Below are 22,127 nucleotides of genomic sequence, written 5' to 3' on the forward strand. Positions count from 1 at the left end.
AACCCAGCAGTCCTGGTGGCTGCCACCTGTGTGTCCATGAGCGTGGCTGGCAGGCGGGAGAATGACCTGACCTCAGGAGCTAAGCGATCTGGCTCTCACAACCTCCCATGAAGACACATTGTGCCACTCCTCACTGAGGACGGCGGTGGGTGGGGTCAGGCCTCCACAGGCGGCTACCATGCCTGGCGCATGCGTCATCGTATCCCTGGGCGGGCCGCGCTGGGCCTTACCTGGTCACTTTAGTGTTCATGAAGCACTGCTGTAAGGTATCTGCCAGCCTCTGGTGCACCAGCGAGTAGCGGATGAAGGCTCTTCCTCTCCCCAGAGACGTCCGGAGCTGGGGAAGCAGACAGGCAGACAGGCAGGCAGGCAGGCAGGCAGGCAGACAGACAGACAGACAGACAGACAGACAGACAGACAGACAGACAGACAGAGGAAGAGCTCTAACACCTGGCCTTCTGCCCTGGAAGGGCTCAGGGCTGGGTGTGGGACATGGTTAGCACACCAGCATGTTGACAAATGTCCCTGAGACCCCCCCACATCCTTCTCCATTCTCAATCCAAGTCTCCTGGCCAAGCTGTAGGGCCAGAGACTTGGGGGGGATGGGGGAGAGGTTGTGCTGGTCCTGGGGGACTTGAACTCAGGGCCTGGGCTCTGTCCCTTAAACTTTTTCACTCGAGGCTGGCGTGCTACCATTTGAGCCACACCTCCACTTCCACCTTTTTTGGTGTGTCACTGGAGATAGTCTCACAGATTTCCCAGTCTGGGCTGGCTTCGGCCTGAGATCCTCAGCTCGCAGCCTCCTGAGCAGCTAGCGTGACAGGCCTGAGCCACCGGCATCAAGATCTAAGGGATCTTTGCGTTTGGGAGGTGGAGGCGTGGCTTGGGTGGTAGAGCGACAGCCAAGGAGCAAAAGCAAGCATCCGATAGCAAGTTTGAGTCCAATCATCTTGTTTCTTTCGGGCGAGATGGTCTGGGCCGTAGGCCTCTGGGGAACGTGGGATGTTAGCACTGATCGTACTCCAATCCGGGGAACGTGGGTCATTAGCACTGATCCTACTCCTAACATGGCCCCCTGCAGGCCCCGGCTCACCTCCGAGATGGACTTGACGAAGCGGATCCCGTCATTGGCCCCTTTCACTTTGGCCAGGCAGGCACAGAAGTAGTCCCAATAGTCTTTCTTGTGCCCCAAGAGGCTGGCCTTCTCCTTCTGGTCGAACTGGGGAGGCAACGGGGCAGAAGGAGGGAGGGAGGTCAAACCACTCTTCACCCGCCAATTCCACACACAGCAACAAGCCTTGCTTCTTAGGCATTAGCCTAGCCGAGGGGAGCCATTGATGGCCGTTGCTTGTATGCATTGGCAAGTTGGTATTGGTGTTTTGCTGGTGTGGTGTGGTTCCTTTGACTTTGGTACTGGGGCTTCGGCTCAGGGCCTCGTTCTTTCCCTTGGCTTTTTCCAGTCAGGGCTGGCACTCTACCGCCTAAGCCACAGCTCCGCTTCCAGCTCTTGGCTGGCTAATTGGAGTTACAAGTCCCATGGATTGTTCTCTCCTGGGCTGGCTTTCAACTACAGCTCTCAGATCTCAGCCTCCTGAGGAGTGAGTACTACAGCACCCAGCACAAACTGGTGTGTTCATCACAACACGAGCAGTGTTTACAAGAGGCTAGCTCTTGGGTGGGGGGTATGGCTGCGAGATTTAGGAATAACAGCTGCCCCCCGACCAAATGTCAGTCCCTGAAGGAAATTCCATGCAGGTCTGTGGAAAGCCACTGCCAAGGCTGTGAATACATGAAGAAATGCAAGCAAAGCACGCGGCGTGCAGTGTGCAAACCAGGCTCAACTTGGGTGAAGAAGGCAATGACTTGGTCCACCAGTGACTCAACTCGCCAGCAGTAATAGATGCTATCTTAATAACTAACACTCCAAACCGCAAGCAAATGTCAGCGCTGAGTCATTTCCAACCCAAACCAAAATGGGCTTCGTTAGAAACAAAAACAACAGGAAAAAAAATTATATATACATACATACATATATATATATATATATATATATATATATATATACACACATACATATATACAGTGGCGGTTGGACACCAGTGGCTCACGCCTATCCTAGCTCCTCAGGAGGCTGAGATCTGAGGATCGATCGTGGTTCAAAGCCAGCCAAGGCAGGAAAGTCCATGGGACTCTTATCTCCAATAAGCCACCAGAAAACCTGAAGCGGCGCGCTGTGGCTCAGGTGGTAGAGCGCTGGCCTTGAGCTGAAGAGCTGAGGGACAGTGCCCAGGCCCAGAGTTCAAGCCCCACCCAGAGGCTCTGCTGAGCCTTCTGAATCGCATCCTGAATGCCGTGTGGCCCCCGAAGCCTCTGCACGCCCAGCGACACTTACTTGCAGGAGATACTCGAGCTTGTAGGAAAACTTGTGCAAGCTGGTGCTGTCATCGGTGATGGGCTCTCCCACTTCCTTGAATTCGCTGCTCAGTTCGGTCACCGCATCTTTAAGACACATGGATGGGAACGCATCACTGCAGACGCAGGAGTCAGAGAAGACAGCAGGAAGATGCCAGATGCATGAGGAGGAAGAGGCCAGGGAAAGCCCTGCACACGTCCAGCCACAGGAAATATCCAGGTGCTTTCACCTCGGGGAAGAGTGTTAAGATGTTCTCAGGGCCGGGCGCTGCTGGCTCAGGCCTGTCACCCTAGCTACTCAGGAGGCTGAGATCTGAGGATCGCGGTTCAAAGCCAGCCCAGGCAAGAAAGTCCGAGAGACTTATCTCCAATGAACCACCAGAAAACTGGAAGTGGCGCTGTGGCTCAAGTGGTAGAGGACCAGTCTTCAGTGAAAAAGGATAAATGGAAGTGTGAGGCCTTGAGTTTGAAACCCAGTACTGGCACCAAAAAAAAAAAAAAGGGGGGGGGGGGGCTTTCAAGGCATAACCCTGCTGAACATTTTAAAATCTACTGATTGAAACAAATTCCAGGAAATGGAACATGGAGATTTTTTTTTTTGTCGGTGGCAGTGATGAGAGTATTTGGTTTTGCTTTAGAGTTTTTGTTTTCTGTCTTTTAATGGGGGGACAAGGGGAGGATGCAGAAATGGAGGGTGAACAAATGCAATCGTGATCAGGGAACCCTTTTTGTGGAAAATGAACTGTGAGACTTGTGCATGGGGAAACTGAGGGAAAGCAAAGGAAGGGGTGACACTGTCTGGACTTACGAAACGGTCACCCCTCTGAACAACACCTGGATCAAATTCTATCTTAAAAACTTTACTCAAAAAAGTACTCTTGCAGAAAATAGACTACATGGCGAAGAACGGAGGCTGCTGCTAGTCTGTTGCGGTGTGATCGCCGGCTCGGCACCTAGCCTCTCTGTGTCCTTTTCCTCATTTCCAAGCTGGGTCTCTAGCTCACAGGACCAGACGCTAGCTTCTACCCACACCACGTGTCTTGTGCGTTGGTAACGCTAAGCAATCACAGACTCAGCATCCCCAATCCGAAAGCATATCACGTGAATTCACACAGTTGGGGCGGGTTCTGGCAGGTTTGCATTGCTGATTTCCAGATCAGGGTTGTTTTACCGGTGACATCTACGCGACTATTCCTACACGCCAAGACATCCAAACGCAAAATGACCTGTGTAACTTGTGGGCAGACACAGGAGGGGGAAGACTGGGGGACGGTGAAGGGAGGGGCGACATGGTCCCCACAAAGCAATGCACTCATTGTCTGACTTGTGAAATGAAACTTCTGTACACCACCTTCCTGAGATTATGCTACTTTTGTAAACATCCAAACTGTGAAACTCCAAGGACCACGTGTCAGATAAGGGACAGAGGAAGCCAGCCTGTGGCAGTATGAGGCCAAAGCCCAGACGCCCTTGCATCTGGGGCGGCCTTTGGGCCACGCGAGCCTGGGGGGCGTGGTCGGCTTCAGCTTCTCTTACAGCCAATGAATGCGCTGGAATGCCCAAGAGGCCTTTGTGGCCAGCCCTGGCCAGTGAGAAACTTCCTGAATGTGGCTCTTAGGGCATCGTAGGTGAAACCAGGCCTCTGAAACCATCAGAGAAGCAACCTGTGTCTTCCGCCCCTGCCAGGCTTTGCCTGCAGCTCTGTGTGCATGCCCGGCCTTGCTTTCCTCAAACAAGACAAGGGTGTGAAAAACCGGGTGCCAGTGGCTCAGTCATCCTAGTTACTCAGGAGGCTAAGATCTGAGGATTGCGATTTGAGTCCAAGCCCCAGTACTGGCACACATACACACACATGGCGGGGGGAGAGGAGGGTCGTAAGTCCCACTGTCTGTCCCTCAGGAAGCTGGGAGAGGGCAGCAGATCCAGAGCTGGAGAATGGCAGCGGCAATGGGCTCTCTCTCTCTGCCAGCCAAGGCCACGTGACACAGCAGAACAAGATGGACCGGTGTGTGACCTGCCAACCCAGAGGGAAGATAGTCTTCCTGCAAGAAGCCAGCTGCCCAGAGCCTGGCGATTTCATCAGAGGCCACCAGGAAGCTTGGGATCAACACACACCAACGGAGACCAGGGCCAGAGCAACCTGACATCCCCAAAGCTGTCTATGGGCTGCGTGCTCGGCGCTCTGCTGCCAAGCGGGGCAAACAGAGACAGATTTCTTTTTCTTCCTCAGCTGGCAGCGGAAGGATTGTCAGCCCCAACTCCCTCCCAGCCAAAGCCGCCAGCACCCGGTGAGCCAGGAACCTTGGAGATCGCGGATGATCCTCTGCAACTGGCTCTCGGCGCCGGAGGAAGCCATGGCGCATGCCCAGCCAGCCCTCCTGCTCGGTGCGTCTGGAAAGAGGCCGCCAGTCAGTGGTGCTCAGACTCCATGCTGGACCTGCACAGGGGAGGGGGGGGTCAGACACTGACTGAGGACACCCCTCTGGCCACAAGGTCACCCCACCTGCTATCATCGCAGAAGAGACAGCGTGCTCCCTTTCTGCCACTGAACGATCGGATTCCCTGACCTGCTTTGGAGCCGCAGGAGAAAGGAGATCAACATGGAACACAGTGTTCTACGTCCGTGGACAGGATCGGCTCGCCTTCCCACCTTGGCAGAGTCTCCCCCGGGCCCCCACGGGGAGGGCACAGCCCGGCTTGCCTGGCAGATAGATGGCTCCCTCCCTGGTTCTCCACTGGCCAGAGCACGGATCAGCCCGATCTGCTGACACTGCCTAGCCTGGCACCCGGGAGACTAGGTGGCTGTCCTACCAGCAAGGGACAGGTGTCTATTTTAAGCTCCATGACAGGCCTTGGCAGTTGGTGAATCCCGGGTTAACAGCCCAAGGCCGGTATCTGGTAATGTGATTTAAGGGCACTTCGGCGGCTGCAGATCAACGGCGAGGAGGCCACAGTGGCTGGTGGGGAGGGGCCTGGCCACGCGTGCGTGCGTGCGTGCGTGCGTGCACGCACTCTTCAGGGAATGTCTGATTCTGTCTACTGCAAAGCCGCAGGGTTTGCGGTGGAGAGGCCGGCCAGGCGGCAGCGGCTCACGCCTGGCATCCTAGTGGCTCTGAAGGCTGAGATCTGAGCCACAAGGTCCAAAGCCAGCCTGGACAGGAAGGAGACCTGGATCCCTAATTCACCAGCCAAAACACAGACGTGGGACTATGGCTCAAGTAGCAGAGCGCCAGCCTTAAGTGAAGACACTGAGCAAGAGTGTGAGGCCTGAGTTCAAGGCCCAGTACCCCCTGCACTAACAGCCACTACTAGGAGGGTGGACAGGCCCTGTTTCCTTTTACACACGACTACTGGTTTTTGTTTTTTGGTTGGTCCTGGGGCTTGAACTCAGGGCCTGGGCGCTGTCCCTCAGCTCTTCAGCTCAAGGTGCTCTACCACTTGAGCCACAGCGCCACTTCTGGTTTTCTGGTGGTTCATTGGAGCTAAGAGTCTCACAGCCTTTCCTGCCGGGGCTGGCTTTGAACCTCCATCTTTGGATCTCAGCCTCCCGAGTAGCTAGGATGACAGGCGTGAGCCACGGGCTCCCAGACTACTTTTTACTTCTCACAGTCACCCTGGGTGGACCACCTCTTCCCCACTCAGCGAGAGAAAAACTGAAGCTCAGGGGAGAGAGTCAGGCGGTGAAACCCCTGCTCAGTGTGATTTCAAACCTGCCAGTTTTCCCAGAATGCCCCAGGGCCCTTTAGGCCTGTGCCATGAGCACTCTAACAAGGACTAAGTGCCCCTACTGGGTATTAGAACCACTTTGGCCTCCAGGATCGATATCAGCACCCTCCCCCTGTGCGTCCCCCAGGGCTCTGGGAGTGGGGGCACTGAGGTCCTGGAAGGGCAGAGGTGGCAGCCACAAATATTTACACAAACATCCTGGCACCAGCGTGACAGGGGCCGGTCACAGTCACGAGACCAAAGGTCTTGTGCCTATTTTTAACTCCCTGGCTGGTAGAGCTGTGACTCCTCTCTGGTGCCTAGAGAGAGCAGAACACGCGGCTGCGGGGCAGTCCTAGTAATTCACTACCACCGCTATACACAATCAATACATGAGCAAGTCAAGAATGAACGAGCGGGCGCTGGAGGCTCACGCCTGTCAGCCTAGCTACTCAGGAGGCTGAGATCTGAGGATCGCGGTTCAAAGCCAGCCTGGGCAGGAAAAGTCTGTGAGACTCTTAATATCCACAACTACTAAAAAGCCAGACAGGACAGGGGATTCTGCTGTGGATGGGGGGGGGGGCACTTCTGGGAGGAATCATGGGAAAAGGGGATGGCGCTCCAGGTCTGTGACTGCCCCACGAGGCCCCCTGGCCGCGGGTCACTGAGCACGCACTGGCTGAGGTGCACACGAGAGGGACCATTCTCCCAGGTTTGAGACTGCTGTGATCTGGGGGTCACTGCTAACCTAGGAAAGGCACAGAAGGGGTACGCCTGCTCCCCAGCCCTGCTCGTGTGAAGCCTGCCCTGTGGTTGAGGCGAGAAGACTTCTGTGAACCAACCTCGCCCTGACACCCACAACCCAGGAAGCGACGTGACTCGCAGAGCCTGGCACTGCCCGATGGCCCTGGGGGAGGGGCCCCTGGTCTCCCACTCCCCAAAAGACCCCCCTCCCCCGAAGTACAAGTCACCGCCACCAATCCACCAACATCTGAAAACCCTTCAAAACCCCGCAGTGCCGTCTCTCACCAGCTCTTTCAAGTCAGAAACCCACTGATGAGAAATCTTGGACCATTTTTGGATTTTCCTGTTAACGACTCAACATTAACACGTAAATCTCGTCGGAAAACAACCAAGTTCCCAAAGGAGGGGAACGGGAATTAACGTGCAGGGTTATTGTGGGTCTCTGAGGCTTTCTGAGGGGTACTAGGGTCTGAGCTTAGAACCCCAACACTCCTCGAGCCCTGGATTTCCACTGATCGTTTTTAGGGTGGGGTTCCCTTCTGCACCCAGGAGCACCCCTGAGTCAGAATTCACCCACTTGAGGCTGGGACCGTAGGTGTGCACCACCATGTCCAGCTTCCCCTCATGGAGACAGAGACTTCTCCAGACTGCTCTGCAAGTGCAATCTTACCCATCTCAAGCTCCCATGAAGCCTGGCTTGGGTTCTGTCTGGGCTGGCCTCAAATGGTTATCCTCATATTCTCAGCCTCCCTAGTAGCTAGAATTGTAAGTGTGAGCCACTGGCACCTGACTTAAATGGGGTCTTCAAAGTTATTACCTGAGCCGGGCACCAGTGGCTCACACACGCCTGTAAATCCCAGCTATCAGGAGGCTGAGATCTGAGGATCGTGGTTCAAAGCTAGCCTAGGCAGGAAAGTCCATGAGACTCTTATCTCCAATAAACCACCAGAAAACTGGAAGTGGCACGGTGGCTCAAGTGGTAGAGTGCTCACCTTGAGGTGAAGAGCTCAAGGACAGTGCCCAGGCCCTGAGTTCAAACCCCATGACCAGCCCCCCCACAAAAGTTATTACCTGGGCTTCTATAGCCATGGCAGAAGAGTTAATTTAGAGGTAATTTGTGACTTGTGCCCGCAGAGATACCTTACATGCCTTAAACAACAGATACCACAAATTAAAGCCAGATGGAGATACAAACACACAGACTTGACTCATGTGAACTAGTTTGAGCTATGGTGCAAATGGCCAACTAATGCTTACAAATGTAGCTGGGGTGAGAACACAAGATGGGAGCGGTCAGACAGGAAGAAAAGAAGCACCACCAAAGAGGAGGAGGAGACGCCACGCCACGCCTTCAGAACCACAGTCCCAACAGCACAGCTAAGAACTTGACCCCAACAGGACACCGTACACTTGGTGTCCTCCCGACTCCCAACACAAGGAGGGAAGATACCAGCTGTAAATTCCATCCTGACCAAAGAAGAGCCATCAGAAAGGCAGTTCAGGAAGCAGAGAGGCCCCCTGGCAAAAGCGTTGAACACGACCAACAGCAGCTATGAAGTCATCGCCTATAGAAAGACGTGTACCTGGCTGGTAGCTGGAGCTCTGGAGGTCCCTGTTGGGACTGCTGGGGGGCAAAGCAGGTTGGGGGTTCAGGGGTGTCCCAGAGGCGGGCTCGGAGGCAGGGCCTTCCCCCTCAGCCCGTGTGAGTCAAAGCCATTAGGTAACCCAACGCCTTTGGTCTGTAATTACAGTGTTTACTGAGTGGCTCATCCTTCCCAGATACTCCTATCTGCAGTCTTCTCTCTTTTACAAGGAATGAGGGGGACCCAGACGCTGGTGGCTCGCGCTTGTCATCCTAGTTACTCAGGAGGCTGAGATCTGTGGATCCCAGTTCAAAGCCAGCCCAAGCAGGAAAGTCCCTGAGACTCTTATCTCCAGTGGGCCACCAGAAAACTGGAAGTGGCGCTGTGGCTCAAGTGGTAGAGCGCTTGCCTTGAGCTGAAGAGCTCAGGGACAGCGCCCAGGCCCTGAGTTCAAGCCCAAGGATGAGCAGAAAGAAAAAAAAAAGGCCAGGAGTGGAGTGTGGCTCAAGTGTTAAGAGTGCCAGTCTTGAGCAAAAGGCTAAGGGACAACATCCAGGCTCTGAGTTCAAGCCCCAGAACTGGCGCACAGGTGCACAAAACCAAAAGAACAGACTCTAGTAGACTATGACCTTGCTATTACTTATGACCTTAAGGAGGGTCTGTGTGACCTTCTGAGCTAACTACCAGCTGCTGGCCAGGCCACCAGTGTGAAAGGTGGGCTGATCGCAGCTGTGAACGAGGCCTGACCTTTAAGCAATTCATACTGTGGGAAGACTCGCACATCACCTCCGACAACCTTACGAACTCCAAAGGGCATCTGAAGCCTCAGAAGGCAGCGATGACAACCAGCCCATATGCAGATCAGGCGCTGAAGCCCTGCCCGGGATCTGTTCTCCTCTGGACTTTAGGCCTATTGGCCACCGCAGTAGCCCTGTAAAGCCTTTAATCTGTTTCCACACTCTGTCTGTAGCTGACGCTGCTGTCTGTTTATTCCCCTGGCGACTGGGGATTGCTCTGGTACGTGGAGAGGCCCCGGTAAGCTGCCAGGAGAGGTGAAATAATACATCCATTCTCATGTCACACACCAAACTAAACCTTGAGGCAGAGAAATAAGCTGGAAATGTAACTTCACCATCAACATCACTGTTGGTGGAAAATTAGATCTAAAACAAAAAACCTGGGCTGGGAAGGTGGCTCAAGTGGTAGAATGCTAGCCTTGAGTAAAAGAAGCTCAGGAACAGTGCCCAGGCCCTGAGTTCAAGCCCCAGGATTGGCAAAACAAAAACAAACAAACAAAAAAAAACACCTATTTTTGGGTGAGTCAGGTGTGGTGATGCACACCTGTAATCTGAGCTACACAGGAGGTACCAAAATAAGAGGATCAAGGTCTGAGGCTAGACTGGCCAAAGGCCCTATGTGAAAACTAACTAAAAGTAAAAAGGTCTGGGGACTGACTGACTGGGAGACATGGTCCAAGTGGTAGAGCACTTGCCTAGAAGTGCTGGGAGCTGAGTTCAATCCCCAGTGCCAGAAAAGCAAACAAAGACCATACAGTTTAGATTTCTCTGGTGTTTGTAGAGTTTCCTTCGTTGATCAAAGACTGTTTATGTTCACTACCACAACACATTTTAAAAACCAGGCTGTGGCCCAGTGGCTCACGCCTGTCATCCTAGCTACTCAGAAGGCTGAGATCTGAGGATCGCGGTTCAAAGCCAGCCCGGGCAGGAAAGTCCGTGAGACTATGATCTCCAACGAGCCACCAGAAAACCAGAAGTGGAACTGTGGCTCCAAGTGGTAGAGCGCTAGCCTTGAGCACAAAAAGCTCAGGGACAGTGCCCAGGCCCTGAGTTCAAGCCCCAGGACCGACAAAAATAAATCAATAAATGAACAGAAGATGATGATTCGGAGGATCGTCATCATCAGGAGGATCCACGTTCCTCTGTAAGTAGACACCAGGTGTCCTGGGCGCGCAGGTGACTTTCAGGCAGGTGTCCATACCTCTTAGCCCAAGGCCCTTTACCCTGCGCCCTCGGTCCCCCTCCTCCTCGCTCTCCTAGCTGTGTCTGACCTCAACTGCCCAGTAGTGGCCTAGGCCCCAACTCCAAGGTTACTTTTCTTTTGTGTATGTGCACTCTACCACTTGAGCCACACCTCTACTCCTAGCTTTCGGCTAAGTAACTGGAGTGTCTGGTGGAGTCATCAGTCCAGGCTGGCTGGCTTTTAAGCTGAGATCTTCACATCCCAGCCTCCAGAGTAGCTGGGATTACAGGCGTGAGTTGCCAGTGCCAGTGAGTCCTCAAGCAATGGCAGCCAGTCCTCCAGCCAGCACTTCCTGTCACAGGAGAGCTTTGGTTTGGTGGGTAATGGGCATTTTTCCGAAGAAGAGTTCAAAGACAAAACCTGGGTAAAAGCAAGATCAAAGCGCCTTTCAAGATGAGGCAGAGGAAATGTGCTGTCTGGCTGTGGTCCCATGGTGCAAACCACTGGGAGAACTCAGAGCGTCTGCAAGCGAGCTGACTGCATCGGCAGCAAGTAAGACACATCCCTGCCAGCCTCTCTTTCTAGCCTGAGCCCGCCACATGCTGGCAGTATTTGCGAACAGTGCCTCCGAAGTCACTGAGACTCAAAGAGGCCGTGCGTGAGGGTCCTGGTCCAATCGGGACAAGCCTTGCTCCCCAGAGGAGGAACTTGGGCCGCTAAACAGAAGGGCCAGGTAAGGGCACAGGGCGTGTCTCAGGCAGCTCATCATGCTGACTGATGCCTCGATCGCCAACTTCTGCTCTCCAAGATCACAGAGTGGAGCTGGGCTGTGGCATTGCGTGACAGCTCCGTGGGTTCTCACACTTCCCTCAGGCCCTTCCTTTCCTGGCAAAGTGCCAACAAATTGTCTTTCCTTATTGGGGGGTGCGGGGTGGCTGAAGTTCCTTGATTTGGACCCCTCTTCAGACTTTCAGAATCAGATTAGTTAAATGAACTTCCCACAGTGGTATTTGTTTGTCTGTCCTGGGGCTTGAACTCAGGGCCAGGGTGATGTCCCTGAGCTTCTTTTGCACAAGACTAGCACTCTACTACTTGAGCCACAGCGCCCCTTCTGGCTTTTTCTGTGTATGTGGTGCTGAGGAATCGAACCCAGGGCTTCCTGCATGCTAGGCAAGCACTCTACCACTAGGCCACCTGCCCAGCCCTGGTTTTTTTTTTTTTTTTTAAATGATGTTTGTACCAGTCCTAAGGCTCCTTTTGTTTTGTTGTTTTTGTGCTCAAGGCTGAAGCTCTCCAACTTGAGCCACACAGGCCGCTTCTCACTTCTCGCTGATTCATTGGAGAGCCTGACTCTACTGTTTTATGGGACAAATCACAAGATAAAGAACATAGCATAGCTGGGTGACAGCGTGTATTTTTAGCTCGCCTACTTCAGGCATTCTGCCCTTTGAAAGTTGTCTGACCTCTACCTTGTTTTGGTGCTGGTACAGGGGCTTGACCTCAGGGTCTAGGTGTTATCCCTTAGCTTTTTTCCCCTCAAGGCTAGCATTCTCTACTTCTAGTACTTTGGGTGGTTAATTGTAGATAAGAGGCTTTTCCAGCCTCAGCCACCAGCTTTCAATTGCGATCCTCAGATCTCAGCCTCCAGAGAAGTTAAGATTACAGAGTTCGGTAATCTCAGAGGCCTGACTTCCTTGTGGGTTTTTGGTTTTGCAGGAATAAGGTGAGAGGTAAACCTAGACCTTCCTTCTCAACGTGGAATTAGAATGGTTCTTTAGAGGTAGTGGGAAAGAGGAAGTATAGCCATTCTCAAAGGCTAACTTTGTCCAAAGCTCCCGGCTCAGGTCCAGGGTTATCTTAAAGAAAGCACCAGGGTGGCAGGGTTCAGCTTTGGGGAAATTCCTTCCAGCTCTATTTTTCTTTTGTGTGTGTGTGTGTGTGTGTGTGTGTGCCAGGATTCAGCTTTGGGGAAATTCCTTCCAGCTCTATTTTTCGTGGTGGGGCTTGAACTCTGGGCCTGGGCGCTGTCCCTCAGCTCTTCAGCTCAAGGCAAACGCTCTACCACTTGAGCCACAGCGCCACTTCCACTTTCTAGTGGTTAACTGGAAATAAGAGTCTCATAGACTTTCCTACCCGGGCTAGCTTTGAACTGTGATTCTCACCCCTAGATTATAGGGGTGAGCAGCCGGGTGCTCGGTTTTTTTTCCAGCTCTATTTTAAACCTCCCCCCTGGAGTTTAGCCTGCAGTCCCTTGTATGCATGCTGAGGGTTTGCTTAGGATGCTTTTTAATCCAAGATTTCCTGGATGCTACACACACACACACAGCCTTAACTCAACTTCCTACCCCTTGTCAAAAGGTGCAAGTATCCTAGAGGGTGAGCTATACCAGCCTGGAGCCAAGCACAAGGCCCCTGTGTTGTAACCAAACCTCATCATCTCTTTAAAAAGTCTTTCCTCAGAGCTACGCGGATGTATAGACCTCCTTGTCTTTGTACTCTGGATCTAGCCCAAATGTCACGGGAGACCGACACACACAGGAAGGACCAGCGGGGTAAGTGGCTCCAAATCGAGGGGCAGGGGACGCACTTTCTCCAGCCCCGATGAGCAGCCTCTGCCCTCTTCCTCTTCCAGTCGTTCCCCGATTGGTACTGATTATTCAGCCATTCTTAGGGATACATCCAAAAACCAGGCCGGGTATAATAGCTCACATCTATCATCCTAGCTACTCAGGAGGCAGAAAACCAAGAGGATCCAGAGTTCAGGACATCCTTCTGGGGGGAAAAAAAGTTAGTGAAACTCCACCCTCACAAACTGGATGAGGGGGTGCGCATGGCTGTGACCCCAACTACATGAGAGGCACAGGTAGAAGGATCGTGTTCCCAGACCAGGCCCTATGTGACGTTAAAGCAGCCAGGCACTGGTGGCTCATGCCTGTAATCCGACTCAAGGAGGATCCATGGTTCGAGGCCAGCCTGTGTAGAAAAGTGAGACTTCTATCTCCACTTAACCACCAAAAAAGCCGAATGTGGAGCTGTGGCTCAAGTGGTAGAGTAAGCAAAAAAAAAAGAAAGAAAAAAGTTTAGGGATAGCATCCATGCGCTGAGTGCAAGCACTAATAACAACAACAACAATAATAATAAAAACAAAAGGAGGCTGGAGGCCTAACTTAAATGGTAGAGTACCTGTCTCTAGCTAGCACAAGACCCTGAGTTGGTTCAAATGTTAGTACTGCAAAAACCAACAAGACTCTGTACCACCCAATTTCTCAAACTGTAGCAACAGGCTAGCCATTGTTTGCAACATTTTAATTCCTACTATAGTAATTGTTCCAACTGAGGCTCAAATACTATTCCGGGATGGTCAAGGGCCTAAGCGGCTGTGAGCAGAGGTCAAACAGGAACAGAATCCGCGCCCAGATGCCTCCTGAGATTCCAGATTACACTTTCGGGGCTCAACCTGCTGCCTAGGGCTGTTTTGGGGGAACTTGGTTCCACACCCACTTCCACTTGTGGTTCCCAACAAGAGACCACAGCCACGTGACATGCTTCCCTGGCCTCACGTCAAAAGCAGCTTTGATCTTGACTTACCCAAGTCTAGAAAACACAGGTTACTCCTCAGCCAAATGGTGCTGGTAAAGGAAAAGCCAGGACTGAGTCCCTAACTCTTATTCGTTAGATGTGGCGGCCCACAGCACTAATGACTAATGTTAGTCAAAACCACCTGCTGCTGGCTTTCATTCCAGGTTGTTCCTCTCATCACAAATATCTTCTGAGGGCCAGCCAGGGTAAAAACCTAGACTCCAGAGCCCCACTGGTTCCCCAAACCCAGCCCCAAGGGCACAGGAACAGTGACAGGATCCTTGCCCGAGGTCATAACTAATTTCTAAAGCAAATGCCAAGGATACGTTATTTGTCCAAGATTAAAAGTGGACAGGGCACCCGTGGACTTCGTCTATAATCTTAAGCTAGTCAAGAAGATGAGAGAAAGGAGGGCTGTAGTTCAAGATTAGAAAAATTCGCCGGGCGCTGGTGGCTCACGCCTGTAATCCTAGCTACTCAGGAGGCTGAGATCTGAGGATCGCGGTTCAAAGCCAGCCCGGGCAGGAGAGACCGTGAGACTCCTATCTCCAATAAACCACCAGAAAACCGGAAGTGGCGCTGTAGCTCAAGTGGTAGAGCGCTCGCCTTGAGCTGAAGAGCTGAGGAACAGCGCCCAGGCCCAGAGTTCAAGCCCCACGACCGACAAAAAAAAAAAAAAAAAGATTAGAAAAATTCCCGAGATGTTATCTCCAAAATAACTAGCCAAAAAACAGGGCTGGAGATGTGGTTCAAGTGGTAGGGTACCAGCCTTGCAAGCAGGTCCTGAGTTCAAACCCCAGTACTGAGGAAGGAAAAACAAAGAGTATATGGATGGTCACTATACAATTCCATATGTTTTACCTATTTTTTTTCTTTTTTCTTTTTTGTTTTTTGGTCGGTTGTGGGGCTTAAACTCTGGGCCTGGGCGCTGTCCCTCAGCAATTCAGCTCAAGGCTAGCGCTCTACCACTTGAGGCACAGGGCCACTTCCGGCTTTTTCTGCTTACGTGGTGCTGAGGATTCAAACCCAGGGCCCTCATGCATGCAAGGCAAGCGCTCTACCACTGAGCCACCTTCCCAGCCCGTTTTACCTATTTTCTTAATAAACTATTGAGATCACTTAAAAATAAATAGAAATGCAAGTGTTACCCAAAGATGAACACCTTTAACCTAAGCAGATAAACTTTATTTTCAGATCTTTCTAATAAAAGAAGCAGAGAGCCACCAAGGTGACAACTAGCTCTTATTTCCAGGGTGACAATAACCATGGCCCGCAACTACTTTGGGGCATTCCACGTTGTAAGAACAGAGGTATCCGCTGGGCCACGTGTAATCCTAGCTATTCAGGAGGCTGCGACTTGAGGATCAGGCGACTTGAGGATCAGTTTGAAGCCGGCCAGGGCAGGAGAGTTCAGGAGAATCTTACCTCCAATTAACCGCCAAAGAGCCAGCAGGAAAATCTGAGATAACTCTTATCTCCAATTAACAACACTAAACTGGAAGTGGAGCTGGTTCTGGAGGCCGAGAGCTAGAGAAAGCTAAGGGACGGTGCTCAGGCCGTGAGTCCAAGCTAAAACCTAGGTGTGACCTTCTGGTCGGGCTGGGAAGATGGTCTGGTCAAGAGCTAATCACTCAACAGGGTCCAGTTCAGCAAGGTGGGGACAATGGAAGCTGAAAGACAATTGAATAGCTCGCCCTGCCACCCCTCAACCCGCCACCCCTCAACCCCCCACCCCCACCCCAGCATTAAGCAGATGGCAGAAGAATTAAGTAGGCAGCAGGAAACTACAAGACCTACAGCAGGAGGAGGAGGGCAGTGACAGACTAAATCCTGATCCTCTCCCTATAAAAAGCCCTGGTGGTGGTTAAGAACAGCAGAGGAACAGAGAAAATGTGGCTGCTCCACAAGTGTGTGTTGGGTTGTTTTGGTGTCAGTCCTAAGGGCTTGAACTCAGGGCCTGGGTATTGCCCCTAAGCTTTTGTATTCAGGGCTATTGGCTCTACCCTAGGAGCCACAGTTCCCCTTTCTGGCTTTTTGGTGGTTAATTAGAGGTAAGAGTCTCTCAGGACTTCCCTTCTCCGGGCTGACTTTGAACCCTGCTCCTCAGATCTCAGCATCCCGAGTAGCTAGGATTACAAGCATGAGCCCCCCTTGCCTAACTACTGCTCCCCCCCATCCCCCAGGATGAAGACAGCAATGAGGACCCTTCTAGAAAGTGGTAGAATGCAATCGCCTGACATGCGCAACAAGGGATCCATGTGGGTAAAGGACATTGTCAATCGCATGTGCTTAGGTGAAAAACAAAATTTCCCTTTCCAGATTCCTGCCCCACGCCCCGCCCCTAACACACCAGAAAACACTTCCCACCCCCAGTCACCCAACAGGTGTTTCTGGAAACACCTCAGGTGGGTCTCAGAAGACCTGCACCTGGGGGTGGGGAGGGGAGGGGAGGACACCCCCCCCCCACACACACACACACCAGGTCATCAACAGGAGTCCCCCTCAAAGAAGTAAACATGGGAGGGGGGGCTGTCTGGGTCCAGGGTAAGCCCTCCCCAATTAAATTATGTATTCTCAAACTGTCAAGGCTCAGCTAAGCACCCTCCCCCCCAAAAAATCTAAACTGTCTGGGCCCAGTTAAGTTCACCCCAAAACTAAACTGTCTGGGCCGAGTTAAGCTCTCCAAAGCTAAACTGTCTGGGCCGAACTAAACACCCTAAAACAACTGTCTGGGCCGAACTAAACACCCTAAAACAACTGTCTGGGCCGAACTAAACACCCTAAAACAACTGTCTGGGCTGAGCAGAGCCCCCCCAAACTAAGCTGTCTAGGCCCAGCTAAGCCCCTCCCCCCAAAAACGAAGCTGTTTGGGCCGGGCTAACCCCAAAACTAACCTGAGCCCAGCTAAATCCCCCAAAACTAAGCTGTTTGGACCCAGCCAAGCCCCCCAAAACTAAGCTGTTTGGACCCAGACAAGCCCCCCAAAACTAAGCTGTCTGGGCCGAACTAAACACCCTAAAACAACTGTCTGGGCTGAGCTAAACACCCTAAAACAACTGTCTGGGCCCAGCTAAGCCCCCCCCCAAAACGAAGCTGTCTGGGCCGAACTAAACACCCTAAAACAACTGTCTGGGCTGAGCTAAGCCCCCCCCCCCCCAAAAACGAAGCTGTCTGGACCTAGTTAAGCCCGACCCTAAAACTTGAAAAACGAAGCTGTCTGGGCCGGGCTAGGTCCCCCCCCCCGCCCCAGGCCCCCCCCCCAGACCCGAGCTTTTGGGGGTCCCCGCAGGGTGCCCCGGGGCCCGGCCCCCCGCCCCGCAGGGAGCCCCGGGCCCGGCCCCCCGCCCCGCAGGGAGCCCCGGGGCCCGGCCCCCCGCCCCGCAGGGAGCCCCGGGGCCCGGGCCGCCGCCAGGCCGCGCAACAGGTGGGCAAACCGCTCCCGGTCCGCGCCGGGCCCTGAGGGGGCGCGCCCCCGAGCGGCCCGCACACCCCCGCACGCCTCGGAGCCCCGCCGGCCCCGTCCGCCACACTTACGAGGTCGCGGGTCCCCCGTCCGGTCGAACCGAAACTTTCCGAGGCCAAGCGGAAGGCGACTCGAGCCCCGCGCCGCCCGCCATGACGCGCACACTCCACTGACAACGAGCGCCTCCCCCCGCACCGCCCCAGGGCCGGACTACAACTCCCGGCAGGCCCGCGCGGCACCGTGAGCCTACAACTCCCGTCAGTCACCCGAGCGGGCGCCGTGGGGGGGGGGCGGGGGGGGGGGGGGGAGCTGCCGTTTACTGACTACGACTCCCGGCATGCTCCAGGGAGCTAGGGGCGGGGGAGGAGCGGAGGCAGGGAAGCCTGACTACGACTCCCGGCATGCTCCAGGGCGGGGGTTTAACTGACCAAGCCACGCCCCTCGTCTCCTTCTCCACCTTAGCCAGGTGCGCTTAACTATTATAATTTGGGGAAGTGGAAAGAGAGAATGGGAAAAAAAAGAAAGGAGAAGAAAGAAAAAGAAGAAGAAAGGGAGAAAGAAAGAAAGAGAGAGAGAGAGAGAGAAAGAATCTCCCATTTAAAAAAACAACAACAAAAACCCATTTGGGGAAATGGAGGGCTTGTGTGCAGGTAATTATCTGTCAGGAGCTCTCCGCCCATGTGTACCTGTTGAGTTTTTGAAATGGGATTACCTGGAATTGTTGATTGGTGCCATGTGCTCTAAGTATATAAATAAACCTGAATTTCAAGTCCTTAGTCCCCAAACAACGTGAAATAGTTCGTTAATATTTTTGTTATTATTGCAAAATGTTTATTTATTGAGATTAACAAAAGATATAAGCCAGGCACCAGTGGCTCACACCTGCCTAGCCATCCTAGCTACTCAGGAGATCTGAGATCTGAGGATCGAGGTTCAAAGCCAGCCCAGGCAGGAAAACCTGTGAGAAGCTTTCCTCCAATTAGCCACCAGAACACCAGAAGTGGTGCTGTGGCTCAAGTGGTAGAACCCTTGGCTTGAGCTGAAGAGCTCAGGGACAGTGCCCAGGCCCAGAGTTCAAGCCCTACAACCAACAAAAAAGATAAATAAACCAGAAGCTAGTGGTTCACACCTATCATCCTAGCTAACTGAGGCTGAGATCTGAGGATCAAGGTTTAAAACCACCTTGGGCAGGAAAAGGCCTTGAGATTCTTATCTTTAGCAAGCCAGCAAAAAGCTGGATATGAAGATGTGGCTCAAGCACTAGAGTGCTAGTCTTTTTTTTTTGGTCCGGTCGTGGGGCCTGAACTCTGGGCCTGGGTGCTGTCCCTCAGCTCTTCAGCTCAAGGCTAGCGCTCTACCACTTGAGCCACAGTGCCACTTCCGTTTTTTTTTCTTTTTTGCTTATGTGGTGCTGAGGAATCGAACCCAGGGCCTCAGGCATGCAAGGCAAGTGCTCTACCACTGAGCCACCTTCCCAGCCCTAGAGTGCTAGTCTTGAGGGGAAAATAAAGCAAAACAAAACTCAGGGACAACTCCCAGGCCTGGATTTCTAGCCCCAGCACTGGTCTACACACACTTGTGCACACACACTCACACACACAAGAAATATTAGTGGGCCTAATGTTCCATATTGTAATCAACCCTCTCCCTCTCTGATCATTGGCCAAAACTATCAATTAATGAACTACCATACTTCAGCCTTAGGCCCATTTCTACGTTCTTTCAAGGTTGGCCCTCTACTATTTGATTCACACCTCCATTTCCAGCTTTTTAGTGGTTCATTGGAGATAAGAGTCTCAGGACTTTCCTGCCCCAGATTGGCTTTGAGCCTCAACCCTCAGATCTCAGCCCCTGAATAGCTAGGATGACAGGTATGAGCTACCAGGGCCTGGCAGTACTGGGTTTTGAACTCAGGTCCTCGTGTCACCAGAGGATGGATGAGAGGAGGAGGTTCCCACAGCTTCTTACTTGCCACACAAAATCTTGAGATCCAATCATGAGAAGAATTTATTCCGTGGTGTAGAGTCACAGTAGAGTCACACAAGGCGAAATTTTTAGCCAGCATTTATTTTAGTTTAACAGGATTAAAGTAGAGAGAAAGAGAGAAAGTTCTACCTTCTCATGCAAAGAAGTGGGTGTTAGGTTTTTAAAAAGAGGTAATCGAGTAAGAACAGCACCAGCACGCACGTGGCATTCAGGTAAGGGGTAGGTTTATTCAGTAGACCTGCTGGGACCAGGCAAGGTTGGCACTCCACGTGGCTGGGAAAGAGAGAGGGAAGAGCTAGAGCAGAGAGAGAGCAGAGAGAGCTAGAAAAGAAGAGCAAGAGCGAGAGCTAGAAAAGAACAGAGTGAGAAAAAAAGAGTCTGGGCCTGGGCTAGGCCTTATGTAGGGTATGGGCGGGGAAAGATGTGGCCACATCAAATTCAGATGTGACCTCAGCGGATGCAGATGTGACCTCTTCCAGGTGTCCCAGTTGCCTAGGTAACGCAGGTACTGGGTGGAGACTTTGCTGCGAGGAGGGTGGAGTCTGCTCACCATCCAGGAGCGGACCTTACATTCCAGCCTTTTAATAATCATGAAATAGGGCGAGGATTCTCTCTGGCTACTTCCTGCTGACAAGGGGCGTCGACAATGGGGGTAAAAGGCTGGAATTTGGTCCCCTCCCAGAGAAGGCAGTGAGCAGCAGCTGTCCCTTGGTGGCGTGAGTCCTTAGGTGAAGTCTGGAGAAGTCTCATGAGCATTGAGGGGCTGGAAAAAAAAATACTAAACAGCAAATAAATGGCAAGAGGAAGGACTTGGGGCTGAAAATGTTGGTAGAAATGTCCCTAGATACTTCTGACATCTGGCGACTAGGTAGAGAAGTCAGGGGACAAAGGCAAGAATATAAATTCCTGTTCAGTTAATAGCTACACAGGTATAGACATTGGCTGGGTAGGCTTCTTACTTCCACTGACCTCCCGGCTCTGGTTAATTTTGAAAGGGCAGGCACAAAGTAGCTGATGTGACATTATCTCCTCTTACTCTTCTCCATGTTCCCTTGTTCCCCAGACTGGCTGAGTCTAGGTGCTCATTGCTGGGATGGCTTGTCCCAGTTGGTATTCAAGATTTGAACTCAAGGCCTAGGTACTGTCCCTGAGCACTTCTGCTCAAGGCTAGCACTGAACCACTTTGAGTTATAGTACCACTATTATTTAAGGAGGTTTGAACTCAAGGCCTGGGCACTGTCCCTGAGCACTTCTGCTCAAGGCTAGCACTGAACCACTTTGAGTTATAGTACCACTTGCAGAGTTCAGCTGGGAGGCGGAGTCTTAGAGATTTTTTAGCCCGAGCTGGCTTTGAACTGAAATCTTTGCCACAAAAGCCCTTTATTATTTCCAATTAAGGCAACAAGGAGATCAAGTAGAATAAGTAGAGCTTACCTGGTTCTTATCAAGAATTGCCAACAAATATTCTGAAATGATGAAACTCATTAGATGTGATGAGAATTTTAGCACAGATATACCCAGTATTTTAGAACCACATAGTCAGTAGTAGAATACACAACACAAAACAAAAAAGGCAAAACTTAAAACCTAAAATTTCGACAACGTTTAGACATCTTTGCTAACAAAGCATATCAGCTGGTTGGGCCTCAGTTACCAGGGCCTGTGAAAAGAGCAACTTGTTAGCAAGGCACCTTAGAATAGATGGATGGAGTAGTAAGCTTGGTGGAAGGTTAAGGGTCAGATGGGGCCAAACCCTTAACCTACCATGTGGCCAAGATGGTGAACTCAAGATGGCGAATTTCTGAAAAAATGCAAAGAAAGCCTGAACAAATAGATCAAGCCTACATTGGCTAGCCTTTGAGAGGGAACCTAGAGGGGGGTCCCTGGGACCCAGCCTGCGTCGCACTCTTCAGGGCACAAGCCAAAATGTAGAAAAGAGAAAGGGAGAGATAGGGAAAGTTGGACATGAATGGCAGAGAGAGAGCAAAGAGAGCCCGAAAGTAAACAGACTTCTGATCATTTACCATTGCAGTAGCAAAAACTGTACTTCTGAGAATGGCATAAAAATGAGGCTCTCTGGCTTTCCAGGGAGCGCAGGAGACATTTCAAAGGGGTTTCACCTCTCTAGTGTGATTCGCAGCACCCCATTAAATGAGTAGGAGAGTCAGTCTGGTGAGTGAAGGAGAGCTGACCAGGCAGAAGCGGCGTCCCGACTTCCCCCAGAGCCCTCTAGAGAGAAATGGCCAAGCCCCCAAAGCCAAGCGTCCTCGGCTTCAGAGGTGACCGGCCTTTCAGCTAAAGGCCGTAGGAGCTCTCTGGCGTGGCGCCACGTCTGGACAGAGACTGAGTGACAGAGAGCCGTAGAGTAGTTTCACTCACCAGAGTAGAGAAGTGGTGTGGACGTGAATGTGAAGGCAGCAATGGTATCGATGCGCTGATTCCGCCGCAGACAGACAAGTTCGCAAAAGGCCGTCAGAACTGTGGGTATTCCTCAGAGCAAAAAGGGAAGAACAAAAAGAGAAAAAAGAGGAAAAAAAACAAAGAAATCCCAGCTATCCTGACTTTCAGCCTTTATCCGAGTCACGGCACCATTTATGTTAGGTTTTTAAAAGGAGGTAGCCGAGTAAGAACAGCACCAGCACGCACGTGGTATTCAGGTAAGGGGTAGGTTTATT

The 22,127-nt window shown here is 52.1% G+C and overlaps 1 protein-coding gene across 1 annotated transcript in view; it reads right to left on the minus strand.

Moving 5' to 3' along the window:
* Fyco1 (FYVE and coiled-coil domain autophagy adaptor 1) overlaps nucleotides 1–17,642 on the minus strand; it is a 36,733-nt gene extending 19,091 nt beyond the window's left edge. The window contains exons 1-5 of the mRNA XM_042671055.1: nucleotides 17,538–17,642; nucleotides 4,714–4,849; nucleotides 2,393–2,499; nucleotides 1,094–1,219; nucleotides 231–337 (exon numbers count right to left, since the gene is read on the minus strand). Coding sequence (XP_042526989.1) covers nucleotides 231–337; nucleotides 1,094–1,219; nucleotides 2,393–2,499; nucleotides 4,714–4,768 — 395 coding nt within the window. The 5' untranslated portion in view covers nucleotides 4,769–4,849; nucleotides 17,538–17,642. The remainder of the gene's footprint in view (nucleotides 1–230; nucleotides 338–1,093; nucleotides 1,220–2,392; nucleotides 2,500–4,713; nucleotides 4,850–17,537) is intronic.
* Nucleotides 17,643–22,127: the final 4,485 nt, after the last annotated feature.

Source organism: Dipodomys spectabilis, unplaced genomic scaffold (assembly GCF_019054845.1).
Source record: "Dipodomys spectabilis isolate Male_0828 unplaced genomic scaffold, ASM1905484v1 ptg000595l, whole genome shotgun sequence".
NCBI classification, from domain to species: domain Eukaryota; kingdom Metazoa; phylum Chordata; class Mammalia; order Rodentia; family Heteromyidae; genus Dipodomys; species Dipodomys spectabilis.